The sequence below is a fragment of the Bacillus rossius genome, chromosome 1 (genome assembly GCF_032445375.1).
Source record: "Bacillus rossius redtenbacheri isolate Brsri chromosome 1, Brsri_v3, whole genome shotgun sequence".
NCBI lineage: Eukaryota > Metazoa > Arthropoda > Insecta > Phasmatodea > Bacillidae > Bacillus > Bacillus rossius.
This window is the reverse complement of record NC_086330.1, coordinates 237,275,126-237,287,393: the sequence shown is the minus strand read 5'-3', so window position 1 is coordinate 237,287,393 and position 12,268 is coordinate 237,275,126. Positions and strand designations below refer to the sequence as shown.

General features: G+C 42.3%; 1 protein-coding gene across 1 annotated transcript in view; it reads left to right on the top strand.

Moving 5' to 3' along the window:
* The window catches only part of LOC134546221 (geranylgeranyl transferase type-2 subunit alpha), a 78,171-nt gene that overhangs the window by 9,132 nt on the left and 56,771 nt on the right, over positions 1 to 12,268 (top strand). The window contains exons 4-6 of the mRNA XM_063388852.1: positions 2,260 to 2,384; positions 3,776 to 3,963; positions 7,048 to 7,245. Of these exons, the coding sequence (XP_063244922.1) occupies positions 2,260 to 2,384; positions 3,776 to 3,963; positions 7,048 to 7,245 (511 nt within the window). The remainder of the gene's footprint in view (positions 1 to 2,259; positions 2,385 to 3,775; positions 3,964 to 7,047; positions 7,246 to 12,268) is intronic.

The window sequence follows — 12,268 nt, the reverse complement described above, 5'->3', positions numbered from 1 at the left end:
TGCAAATGAATGTATTAGTTCATTTTTTAATACACAAATAATTATATAAATGTTTTTCAGTTATGTATAATTTGAAAAGCACTTACAAAAGTTTCCCTGAAGAACCTGTAATGGCCCAAGATTAATTTATGACGTAGCAAAAATATTTAACTGCCAAGATTATACTGAAGTGCTTTATACCCACTGTACTTGTATGGTCTGCTTTGAAACGTTGAAACAGGTGTTGAATAATGCCATTGTGTAAACAAAGAAATATTTTCAGCAAATGATTACATATTCCAAATTATAAAGACAGTTTTCCCTATTAATTATGTTACTAGCAGTATCACTGTAACTTTAAACATCCTACAGTTAATATTTTTATTTTATCTATTTTAATATCCTCACTCCTGTCACTCTTCACATAGTCTTGCTTGCAACACTATTTCCATTTCTCTGCCTGAAAGCTCCTCACACAATGTTATTTATCTCTAATGATGACCAGATTTCTTTGTGGATTTTGTTTTTGACATCTGTCCACATCAGCTCAGTGGGGTTCAGATCAGTGAGGTAGGGAGAGAAATGAGGGCATCATGGTCACATTCCATAGTGAATACTGTTATTAAATTTTTTTGTTGCAGAAAACATAGTGTTGTTGCTTGTGAGCCAGTTTTGAAGGTCTTGTTTGAGGGATTTTTATTCAACTTAACATTTTAACTGGGGTTGTTCAGTACTACAACTGATTTTTCAGTCAAATTTGGCAGTAATTGGCTTTTTGCTCACACTGAAAAGTTTTCAAAATTAATATCATCATAGTAGTCTCCAAACTTCTGCTTTCACTTAAAATTAAGTAAACCATTTGGAACAAGGGTTCCACCTGCAAGTTAAATAATTGATCACAAACCTTTTCCTTTTGGATTCTCTGATAACTATTTCCGTATCTCATTGCCAACAAGAACCTAGGCTGTATATAGCAAGAACATAGTTTCATCAACATAAACTACGGTTCAGCCAGCCTTACATAATTCAAGTGCTTGTTCAAGATATTGCCATCCCATCTCAATATATATCAATCAATATAATCAAGATAATACAGCTAATTCTGACTTTTCAGTCAAAATCTTTTCCTTCAACTTACACTTCTTCCAGCAGAACCATACACTCTTCCACAAACTTCTCAAGTATTCCCTGCTACAGTTTAAAATGTTGTTTTTCTGCAAAGTTCAATCAAACTTCTTAGATGTTGAGACCAATTTTCTTTCATATAAAAAATCTTGAATTTTTCTTCTCATAGGACTAAATGTAAAATGTTGACTTCAGTTTCCTGTTCTCTGTTTTTTTGCTTGTAGGTATCGAAAAAGTCCACCTGGTTTTACTTTTTGTTTTATTGAATTAATTTTATTGCTTATAATAAAACCCTTGTTGTACCACAAGTTGTTTCAGTGACATTTTAGTTCTAAAACGTTTTTAGTCATTGGAAAGCTTTATAACATTGTGCTCTCTCGTATTGTCTCTGCAGTGGCGTACCTATTTTAATATGTGTTTGAACTCTCGATGTAGATGCCATTACGTGAGTCAGATCATGAAACTTGGACTGCCAGACAACCATGTGCAAGCAACGTTCTCGGCTAGTAAGCAGCTTCCTCACCGTCCTGATGTGCTTGTCATGTACCGCCGAGTGTCATTGGGATCTCTGCCATCTGTTTTTTTTTTCTGTCACAACCTCAGACCTGAGACTCATTTTCTCGCTACAATGGTCAGTATGAGACTTGCACTAGACTGCTATTTTAAACTTTCAAACACATTATTTTTATAAATTTTTTTGCCAATATATTATAAATGAGTGTTAGGTTATACTATACAGTATTTGGCTACCCAGTATCCTGGCTTTGAGATTAAATGTTCTACTTTTTTTCTATACTATTCTAAGTACTATGTGGTTAGATATATTTTTAACTGAATGTCTTTGTAGGAAATAAAATGTATATATTTTGTTCTGATGCTGAAGACAGCAGCATTTGGATGTGCAATTTTATTACCTAGACTACCTTTTTTATTTTAGTATTTACAGTTATACCTGACTAATGAACTGTTCAAAATTATTTGTAAATTTGTTACTATAAGTCACTACTTCTTGTTATATTGTTTATAAAAACTGAAGGAAAAAAAATTCACTTTCATAAAAGCAGCCCAATTTTTATTTTTTTAAGTGGTGTAGGTAAACAGCATGGAATACAAACACAGTCAGGCATGCGAGCCAATAAATGAATTGCTGTGCAGTGTCGTAAAGAAGAGTACGATGAAGAAGCGCTAGAGGTGACTGCTCAGCTGCTGTCGGCCAACCCAGACATTTACACCTTGTGGAACGTTAGGAAGAAAGTATTACTACGCTTCAAGGAAACAAAGTAAGCTATATGGATTCAAAATTTTTGTTCGTGCTTGACATAATGTTGTTCTTTACTTAAGTACTGATTAGCATATTATATGCTGCTTTAGTTGTAATTTTAACATTGTATTTAATTTTTTTTACACTCTATACTTTAAACTGCAGTTTAAAATTTCTGGTTCTATTTCATGCACAACATTATATTGCCTTACAGTGTCATTTACATTATATCAAATTTTTAAAGCTATTTTACTGTATCAAAAAAAAAAAAATTGTGCTTAAAAGTTAAAAAACTTCCATAATAGTTAAAAAAAAAACTAAGACCACCTAATGTTATATTTTCGTAGAATATGTCTGCAAGTACTAGGTCCCGTTATGGAATAGTATGGTAACTATAGTGAAATTAATAATACACAAGTAATGTGTGGCTTGCTGCAGTCTTAGGTTTCATGATTTAATTTTCATGAATTGTAATCTTTTTTTTTATCCAAACTGTACACCCACGCAAGAAAGTGGGCTTCTGAACAACTGACTTAAACCAGACTTAAAACAGCATTTGACTTGATGCGTATCCAACTAAATGTGAGAAAATGTGAGAACATTAAGGTTGATAAAAACGTATTTAAGAAATTTGGGGACCTTCTTATGATTTGATTGCATCTTGACAATTCTAAAATTAAAAAAATTTCAACAGTTGGATATGTATCTATAGGATCTCGTACGACTTTATACCTTAACTCCTGGAACATAGTTATGCCAAATAGAAAACCTGCCACTTACAGGAAACCAGTATTCTCAAAGAGTCGCAATATTCCTTGAGGGTGTTCAACAACCTGATTGAGCTGCCTGAGACTCAAAGCCCTTCCACACAGAAGGCCCAAAGCGCACTAGCTCTGTCCTTGTCAGACATGCAGTTTTGAACGTGGGAGTTGACACGGGTGAGTTACACTACAATCATTGTGGGGTACACCCCGTCACCTGTGCTGGCACTTTTCATAAACCACAATGGTATTGCTCTGAAAAAAAGGAACCATTGTCTAAACCTCTTGCATGTTTGCACAATCCAGCTGATGTAATTCAAGACATTGTGATCGTGTTTAGCTGCAACAAAGCACTTTTCCTTACGACTAACAGAGACACAGTTTTAAGTGTTGTTTGGCCGATAAAACTAAATCTTTTAAAATGCAGGCTAAAAGTGTTTTGGCCCTATTCTCAAACTGATTGTTATTGATAGTTTTAACTTTTTTAGAACCCATTTTTAATATATTTTCTGGTAGACAGCGAGGGCGTTAGAGACAGTAATACTCGTTGCACAATGGTGCAGGACAGGGACGTTGGGAGAAGCCGTGGCCTGTTAGGAACCGACCCAGACCAGGTGGAGCGAGCGAGGCCGGGCTCCGTGTCGCGCAGGGCTGCCGCGGAACTCCAGGAGCAGCAGGGGGCTGAGCTGCGCCTGACAGAGCTGTGCCTGCGCGGGAACCCCAAGTCATATGGGGCGTGGCACCACCGCGTGTGGGTGCTGGACAACCTGGGGACCCCTGACTGGGGTGCCGAGCTGGCGCTCTGCAGCAAGTACCTCAAGCTGGATGAGAGGAACTGTATGTCCATCTTCAGTTCTGTTCGGTTCAGGTGTCAGAGGTTAAGCTGATTGATCACTGCAGAAAAATGTACTGTGTTAGGTACATTACATACGAGGGTTGTCTGAAAAGTTTCCGACCTCAACATAAAGATGGCAGCACTCGCCAGCAAAGGGGAGTGTGTTTTCCCATGCTTTGGAATGTATTCTCGGAAATTTCAGCCATTTTGAACGTGCATTTGTTTTTTAACAATCGTATGCAGGAGTTGATGGGCATGTTTGTGTGAAAATGGAAAATTGAGTATCGAGTTGTCACTTATTTTTTGTTTGAAAGGCAATACCACGCCTACGCAAATTTAAGATGAAATGCTCTCTAGGCATTCCACACGTCTGGAAATTTAAGCTGGGGGACACGTGATGGAATGACGAACACACTAACATCTGGTAAGAGCATTTTTATTGACGTCGCAACACATTGACCAAATCCAAACTCCGCAAAATAATTACATAAGTTACTGAAAGAGCGCAAACAGCAACTCGACTGGTTTAAGGGCTGACCATGGCACCACGTGACCTGGTCTTGAGAGAAAGAATCATCGGTAAGCGGTTAAATATTCACGGGGAACTTAAATAATTAATTATGTAATGCAGTCTGTCACCCACAGTAGGCCCTGAGGTAAGAAAAAAATGTTCAAAGAAAGCTTACAGTAGACGGATGTTATGAGATCAGATTAATGCAAACATTCCAGGTGATGAGGTGCGTAGATGGCATCCTACCCTGGGCGGCGATCGTAAGAGACAGACCGTGGCCAGGGTGTCGTGGTCGCAGGAAACAGTTAAACTACCGTTAGGTCGCATTGTAGTTACCTCATGACATATTTAACAGAGCAATTCCTCTTAAAAATGAAGTATTCATTTAACAAGAACTATTAGCTATTAACATAATTGAATTATTTAAACATTAGTTATTAAAATTCAAATGTGAATTGCTTGTGCGAGGGTAGTTTAGAGCTTGCCCACTTAAGGTGCTGGGCCTTCCTTACATAGCAATACTGGAAACATAAATACTTTGGGGTTTATATAAAAAGAAATAAAAAAATAAAAATAATAATTATATTTAAATTAGTCAAGATTAGGGGGCCGTAGCACAGACTCCAGATACGCCTCGGGCAGATGTCACACGTACACACACACACCCACACACGATGGGAGATTCAAACACCGGGCCATAGAGGGAGCTGGTGGGAGGAGAAAGGCCTGAAGTGGCCCATCGAAGGCACATCAATGAGTGTGCGAGCCACCTCAGGCTTAGGGAGGGCGTAGCGGTAGTCGACGTCAATACTGCACATCATTACTTGACAATCTGAAGGCAGAAATTACATAATACAAACACATTTGCAGAAAAAAAAAATTAGTTTCACGAAGACAATCCACCAGCTCACACTTCAGCGGTTGCCATGGCAAATGTCTACGAATTGTAGTTTTAACTGCTTGACCACCCTCCTTACCCACCAGATCTAAACCCAATAAATTTACTTTTTTTGTTCCCTAGGCTAAAATTGTGCTCACAGGACAGAGATTTTTGTTGAATGGGAAGGCCATCACCTTTGTAAACAACTATTTTGCAGAGTCTAATGCAAACAACTGTTAAGAAACAACAGCATGTCCGAAATGGCTGAAATTTCAGAGAATGTATTCCAAATCATGCACAAACACATTCCCCAATTTTTGTTGACGCGTGCTAGCATCTTCATGTTGAGGTCTGAAACTTTTCAGTCAACCCTCATATTCTTTAACGGAAATTACATAATAAGGAACTAGAAATGTAGTTAAAAAAAATTAAAACTTAACATTTTTGTTGATACACAATCTCATTTTCTCCTTTATGAAAATTATTGCAGCCAATTTTTAGTAGTTTCACTTACAGCCACAGCATGGTTGATGTATAATGAAGGGCTCAATTACATACCTGTATGTGTCTCAACACCTGCATTATTAGTTTACTGAAAGTACTGCAGACAATTTCCACTGATCATGAAGTGTGTAATTTTTCCACGTGGAGCACATCATTTCTGGTTTACTGTCTTGTGTATCAGTAATGGGTGCTAAAGCTTACTATTCAGATACTCCACACACTTTGCAAGTAGTGTGCACTGTTAAGGAGCATGCAACTTTCTATGATATCTAAAATTCAAGATTTTAATTTATAAAATAAATATTTACTTTCAAAACTGCAAGGTTTCTTAGTGGGGTCGAACCAGTATCTTCATTTAATGGTGCTGTATTAAACACGCAGTTACTGAGTTCACAGCATTCTGGCAAGTATGGCCCTATATAGGAACTTACCATAAGATCAGGTTTTCAATTCTTCATCGCCCATGAGAATTGTTGCAACACTGAATGCCTAAATGCCGAGCACATTATTACTTATTAGGACATGGCCTCAACAAAAAAAAAATCTTAACCTAGTTGAGTTGTTTTATAAGTATACATTGCATTCATTATCTTATCCAACTCCCCTTGCTGGCTCAAAAGTAAAAACCTGCTACTCACCCATGTGTATTGTTTTGTCATGCATTGGGTCTTGTAAAGTGGGCGTGCCACAGAGGAAGCTTCCTTGCTAGCTCTTGGTATGGAATGTACTGGAATGTTGCATGGATGTTTTAATAGTCCACTGGTACCTTCGATGAAGTTTTGGTTTATGAATACACAATGTTCTGTAGAATTTGTTTCTACTAGGTGTTGGGAAATTTACCCTATTATTTGATTGTTTTGTAAATTTCCTAATAATAAAAAGCATATTAGTTATCAGAGCATTATTAAAATTGAAAAAAGCTGAATGTTTAAAAATTGTTAATGTTTATGTTGTGTTGATGAACAAAAGTACTAAGTGTCACAAACTAATGAATTCAAGTTGAAAAATGTAAAGTGCAGATGCTGTGACTGAAATATTTTTTAATAGGTTATCCTAGAGAAATTATCAAAGCTGCTTGCATACAAACACAGGTAACAGTTCTGCCATTGATATCAGGCATAAAAGAAACATTACATTGAAACTTATGGGCTTATTCCAATGGCCACTCCAGAGTAGTGTGTGTGTTTGCAGTCCACTGCTGGGACTACCGTCGCCATGTGGTGGAGAAAGCAAGTACATGCCCGGCTGAGGAGTTAGCCTTCTCCACTGCCAAGATCAACAGCAACTTCTCCAACTACTCAGCGTGGCACTACCGCAGCCGGCTGCTGCCTCTGGTGCACCCGGACACAGAGGGTGGGAGGCCCATCGAGAGCCACAAGCATGGACAAGGTACCATGCTGCTCGTGCACACTTGCAGGGTGTCTAGGCACTACCACAGCCGGCTGCTGCCTCTGGTGCTCCCGGACACAGAGGGTGGGAGGCCCATCGAGAGCCACAAGCACGGACAAGGTACCATGCTGCTCGTGCACACTTGCAGGGTGTCTAGGCACTACCGCATCCGGCTGCTGCCTCTGGTGCACCCGGACACAGAGGGTGGGAGACCCATCGAGAGCCACAAGCATGGACAAGGTACCATGCTGCTCGTGCACACTTGCAGGGTGTCTAGGCACTACCGCAGCCGGCTGCTGCCTCTGGTGCACCCAGACACAGAGGGTGGGAGGCCCATCGAGAGCCACAAGCATGGACAAGGTACCATGCTGCTCGTGCACACTTGCAGGGTGTCTAGGCACTACCGCAGCCGGCTGCTGCCTCTGGTGCACCCAGACACAGAGGGTGGGAGGCCCATCGAGAGCCACAAGCATGGACAAGGTACCATGCTGCTCGTGCACACTTGCAGGGTGTCTAGGCACTACCGCAGCCGGCTGCTGCCTCTGGTGCACCCAGACACAGAGGGTGGGAGGCCCATCGAGAGCCACAAGCATGGACAAGGTACCATGCTGCTCGTGCACACTTGCAGGGTGTCTAGGCACTACCGCATCAGGCTGCTGCCTCTGGTGCACCCGGACACAGAGGGTGGGAGACCCATCGAGAGCCACAAGCATGGACAAGGTACCATGCTGCTCGTGCACACTTGCAGGGTGTCTAGGCACTACCGCAGCCGGCTGCTGCCTCTGGTGCACCCAGACACAGAGGGTGGGAGGCCCATCGAGAGCCACAAGCATGGACAAGGTACCATGCTGCTCGTGCACACTTGCAGGGTGTCTAGGCACTACCGCATCCGGCTGCTGCCTCTGGTGCACCCGGACACAAAGGGTGGGAGGCCCATCGAGAGCCACAAGCATGGACAAGGTACCATGCTGCTCGTGCACACTTGCAGGGTGTCTAGGCACTACCGCAGCCGGCTGCTGCCTCTGGTGCACCCAGACACAGAGGGTGGGAGGCCCATCGAGAGCCACAAGCATGGACAAGGTACCATGCTGCTCGTGCACACTTGCAGGGTGTCTAGGCACTACCGCAGCCGGCTGCTGCCTCTGGTGCACCCAGACACAGAGGGTGGGAGGCCCATCGAGAGCCACAAGCATGGACAAGGTACCATGCTGCTCGTGCACACTTGCAGGGTGTCTAGGCACTACCGCAGCCGGCTGCTGCCTCTGGTGCACCCAGACACAGAGGGTGGGAGGCCCATCGAGAGCCACAAGCATGGACAAGGTACCATGCTGCTCGTGCACACTTGCAGGGTGTCTAGGCACTACCGCATCCGGCTGCTGCCTCTGGTGCACCCGGACACAGAGGGTGGGAGACCCATCGAGAGCCACAAGCATGGACAAGGTACCATGCTGCTCGTGCACACTTGCAGGGTGTCTAGGCACTACCGCAGCCGGCTGCTGCCTCTGGTGCACCCGGACACAGAGGGTGGGAGGCCCATCGAGAGCCACAAGCATGGACAAGGTACCATGCTGCTCGTGCACACTTGCAGGGTGTCTAGGCACTACCGCATCCGGCTGCTGCCTCTGGTGCACCCGGACACAGAGGGTGGGAGACCCATCGAGAGCCACAAGCATGGACAAGGTACCATGCTGCTCGTGCACACTTGCAGGGTGTCTAGGCACTACCGCAGCCGGCTGCTGCCTCTGGTGCACCCGGACACAGAGGGTGGAGACCCATCGAGAGCCACAAGCATGGACAAGGTACCATGCTGCTCGTGCACACTTGCAGGGTGTCTAGGCACTACCGCATCCGGCTGCTGCCTCTGGTGCACCCGGACACAGAGGGTGGGAGACCCATCGAGAGCCACAAGCATGGACAAGGTACCATGCTGCTCGTGCACACTTGCAGGGTGTCTAGGTACTACCGCATCCGGCTGCTGCCTCTGGTGCACCCGGACACAGAGGGTGGGAGACCCATCGAGAGCCACAAGCATGGACAAGGTACCATGCTGCTCGTGCACACTTGCAGGGTGTCTAGGCACTACCGCAGCCGGCTGCTGCCTCTGGTGCACCCGGACACAGAGGGTGGGAGGCCCATCGAGAGCCACAAGCACGGACAAGGTACCATGCTGCTCGTGCACACTTGCAGGGTGTCTAGGCACTACCGCAGCCGGCTGCTGCCTCTGGTGCACACTCGTGCACACTTGCAGGGTGTCTAGGCACTACCACAGCCGGCTGCTATCGCTTGTGCTTCTCTTCTTTTTAAAACTTGGTTTTAGCGTAAAATGTGTGACAATGATGCCTTAAAACACATTAGTTTTTCTATCATGTAGAAGTTTTCACTTTGTCAATATATTGCTCGGTTTATACCAGATGATAGAAGTTGCTGTGCTGCATCCATTTCAAATGACCTTGTTAATTTGTTACCACATCAAAAGTATAGTAAAATGCTAATGATTTATGGACGTCATTCCTGCCAAAAAGAATCCAGACTTTGATCCTGCAGTGTATTAGAGAGGTTCTGAACACGTTTTAATTCTAAGTGTTTTTTATATTAGTACTTACATGTGTCTGCATGATTTAGCAGACAGATATGTTAGTTTGAATTTTATGAAGGTGTAGGGATGATCTGCACAGAGGCTAGGATTTGGCACTCTGTGTGAGGAGTCCCTGAACTAAAGCCTTAAGTTTTAGTTACTGAACGCACCTGCAGGTGGCATTGGTGGCCCAGGAGTAGTCATAGAGCGGGAGGTTGTACAGTAGAACCTCGATGATACGTTCCCGTTTCATACATTTTCCCGTGTCATACGCCGATTAATTTCGGTCCCGCCGAAAGTACTATATTTACAATGGTTTACTTTCCCGGAACATACACTTATAAAACCATTAATTTCCCGTTTCATACGTTTTTACGAAGCGGAAAAGTCCTAAAATCCACAAAAAATTTTTATATTCCTCCTTATAAACTCAGTTTTAATGCTTTTATTTTGAAAAATGATCATTGTTTACATTTGCAAACGTAAGAAAATAACTATCACACCATAGATATGGATAGTATCAGGAAGACTGTGCACTTTGCTAGTAGCATCTATGGCCAGCACCAAGCGAGACTAGTGGCGCAAACAAGAAATGATCATGAAAATGGTGCACGTGCTTTACCAAGGCACGGATCTCATATTTTGTGCAGTCGTTTATCTTTGAACTGAATATACCCGATTGTTATTGTTTTTTTACGATTGGATTGTTTTGAATTTTACGATTCTCAAGTTAAAATTTTATTGAAAATTGTTCTGTTGCATAAAGTTGTTTGTAAAATGTACTAACAAGCAAAAATTTCTGATTTTTTTTTTACAATAGCCTAATTTTTTTAATTTCTAATTTAGTCTTGGTGACTTTTCCCCCCCTCCAAGAAAGGACTTCATAACATTTTTTAAGGCCACTCATTTTTTAAGGCCACTGTTTCTCATGTCAGCTTTACTTGATTATGGACTGTATTTTACATTTCTGGTGGTTTTATTATATGTATAATATAATGATGAATTCATATCTTTCATTAATATAATGCAATTATTTACACATATATATATTTATGTTTAATCTGGCACTGTGCTGATATGCTAGATTGGAAAAAAATTTCATTATTGCCATTCCCTTTTCATACACTTTCCCGCATCATACACCATTTTTGTGCCCTCCGTTGAAAAGTGTATGACAGGGGTTCTACTGTAGTTCAAACTTCCCACCAGATGTCATGTAGAGGAGGCGCAATGGGCGCGTCCATGAACTTTGGACATTCCCAGTGGTGGCAGGGGGGTGTTTAATGCCTGATGCTCGCCTAAGGTTGTGGGGGTGAAAGGGGGGGAATCGGTCTTAGCGTAGCACTGGGTTGTTAGAGAACAACAGGAAAAGGGGGCAGGGGGAGGCAAGTGGGGAAAGCGAGGCCCATGCAGTCAGCATGACATGCAGCGCCGTTTCACCCTAGTGTTCTCGGAGGAACGTGAATGTGGGATGGTTTCGTGACTTAAGATGCACCGCACAGTGGTGATACATAATTGTAGCTGTGCTATGATAGAGGGTGCACCTGAGGCAAAACGTTCTCGAAGGTGCTGGCTGCGTGTATGTGGCCAGAGGCGTGGGTAAAGGAGGGACACTGCTAGCGCCGCATGGGAAATGAATGTAGGCAGTCGCCTGCTGTGACAGTGTTCAGGGAAGCCAACTGTCAGGCTTGAGGCCTTGGTAAAAGCAAAAAAATAATCCTGAGAAGTAATAAAATGTCAAATGAAATGTAGCTTAAAATTAATAAATCCTAAAATATAAATTCATTTAAAAAAATAACTTTTGCCATGAACTAAATAAGTGTCACAGTTACACGATGGAACACTTGGGTTGAATTATATTTCTTGAAGGAACAAAGTATCCATCTGCTAATCAGTAATGCAAAAATGGTTTAAACTGCAAACTGCTCTTGACGTCTTGGCTAAGGGACATTTCCTGAAAATGTTGAAGACATTTTTGCTGAAATGAAAACTGTTAACTCTGCAGCCCTTATAGAGCAGTTCAAGGACATAGCTAAACTCAGTCTTGTAAAACTGATTGATTTGGTAAACAATGATCCATCTTATCAACTATTTCTGGGAATTGGCGCTATAATGAATCCTCAAAATGTAGGAAATGTTCATGTGGAGAATCAATAATTTCAGAAAAATGTTGAAAACATAACTTTCCTTTTATAGATGTAAAAGACCTCTGTAGCATCAGGGTACATTAACACTCCAAATCTGGTTTCTGAAGGGCAGAAGAAACCGCATGTGAACCACATAAACATGGTGGACATACTGTGTAAATTGAAAGCAGATTATCCTGAATTTGCAGTTGCCGCTTTGACGTTAATAGGAATACCTGGATCTAATGAGTACTCAAAAAGTTATTTTTTGAAGTATTCTGTAGTTGTAAGTGACATCAGATCTCGTAAGACTAGAGAATGC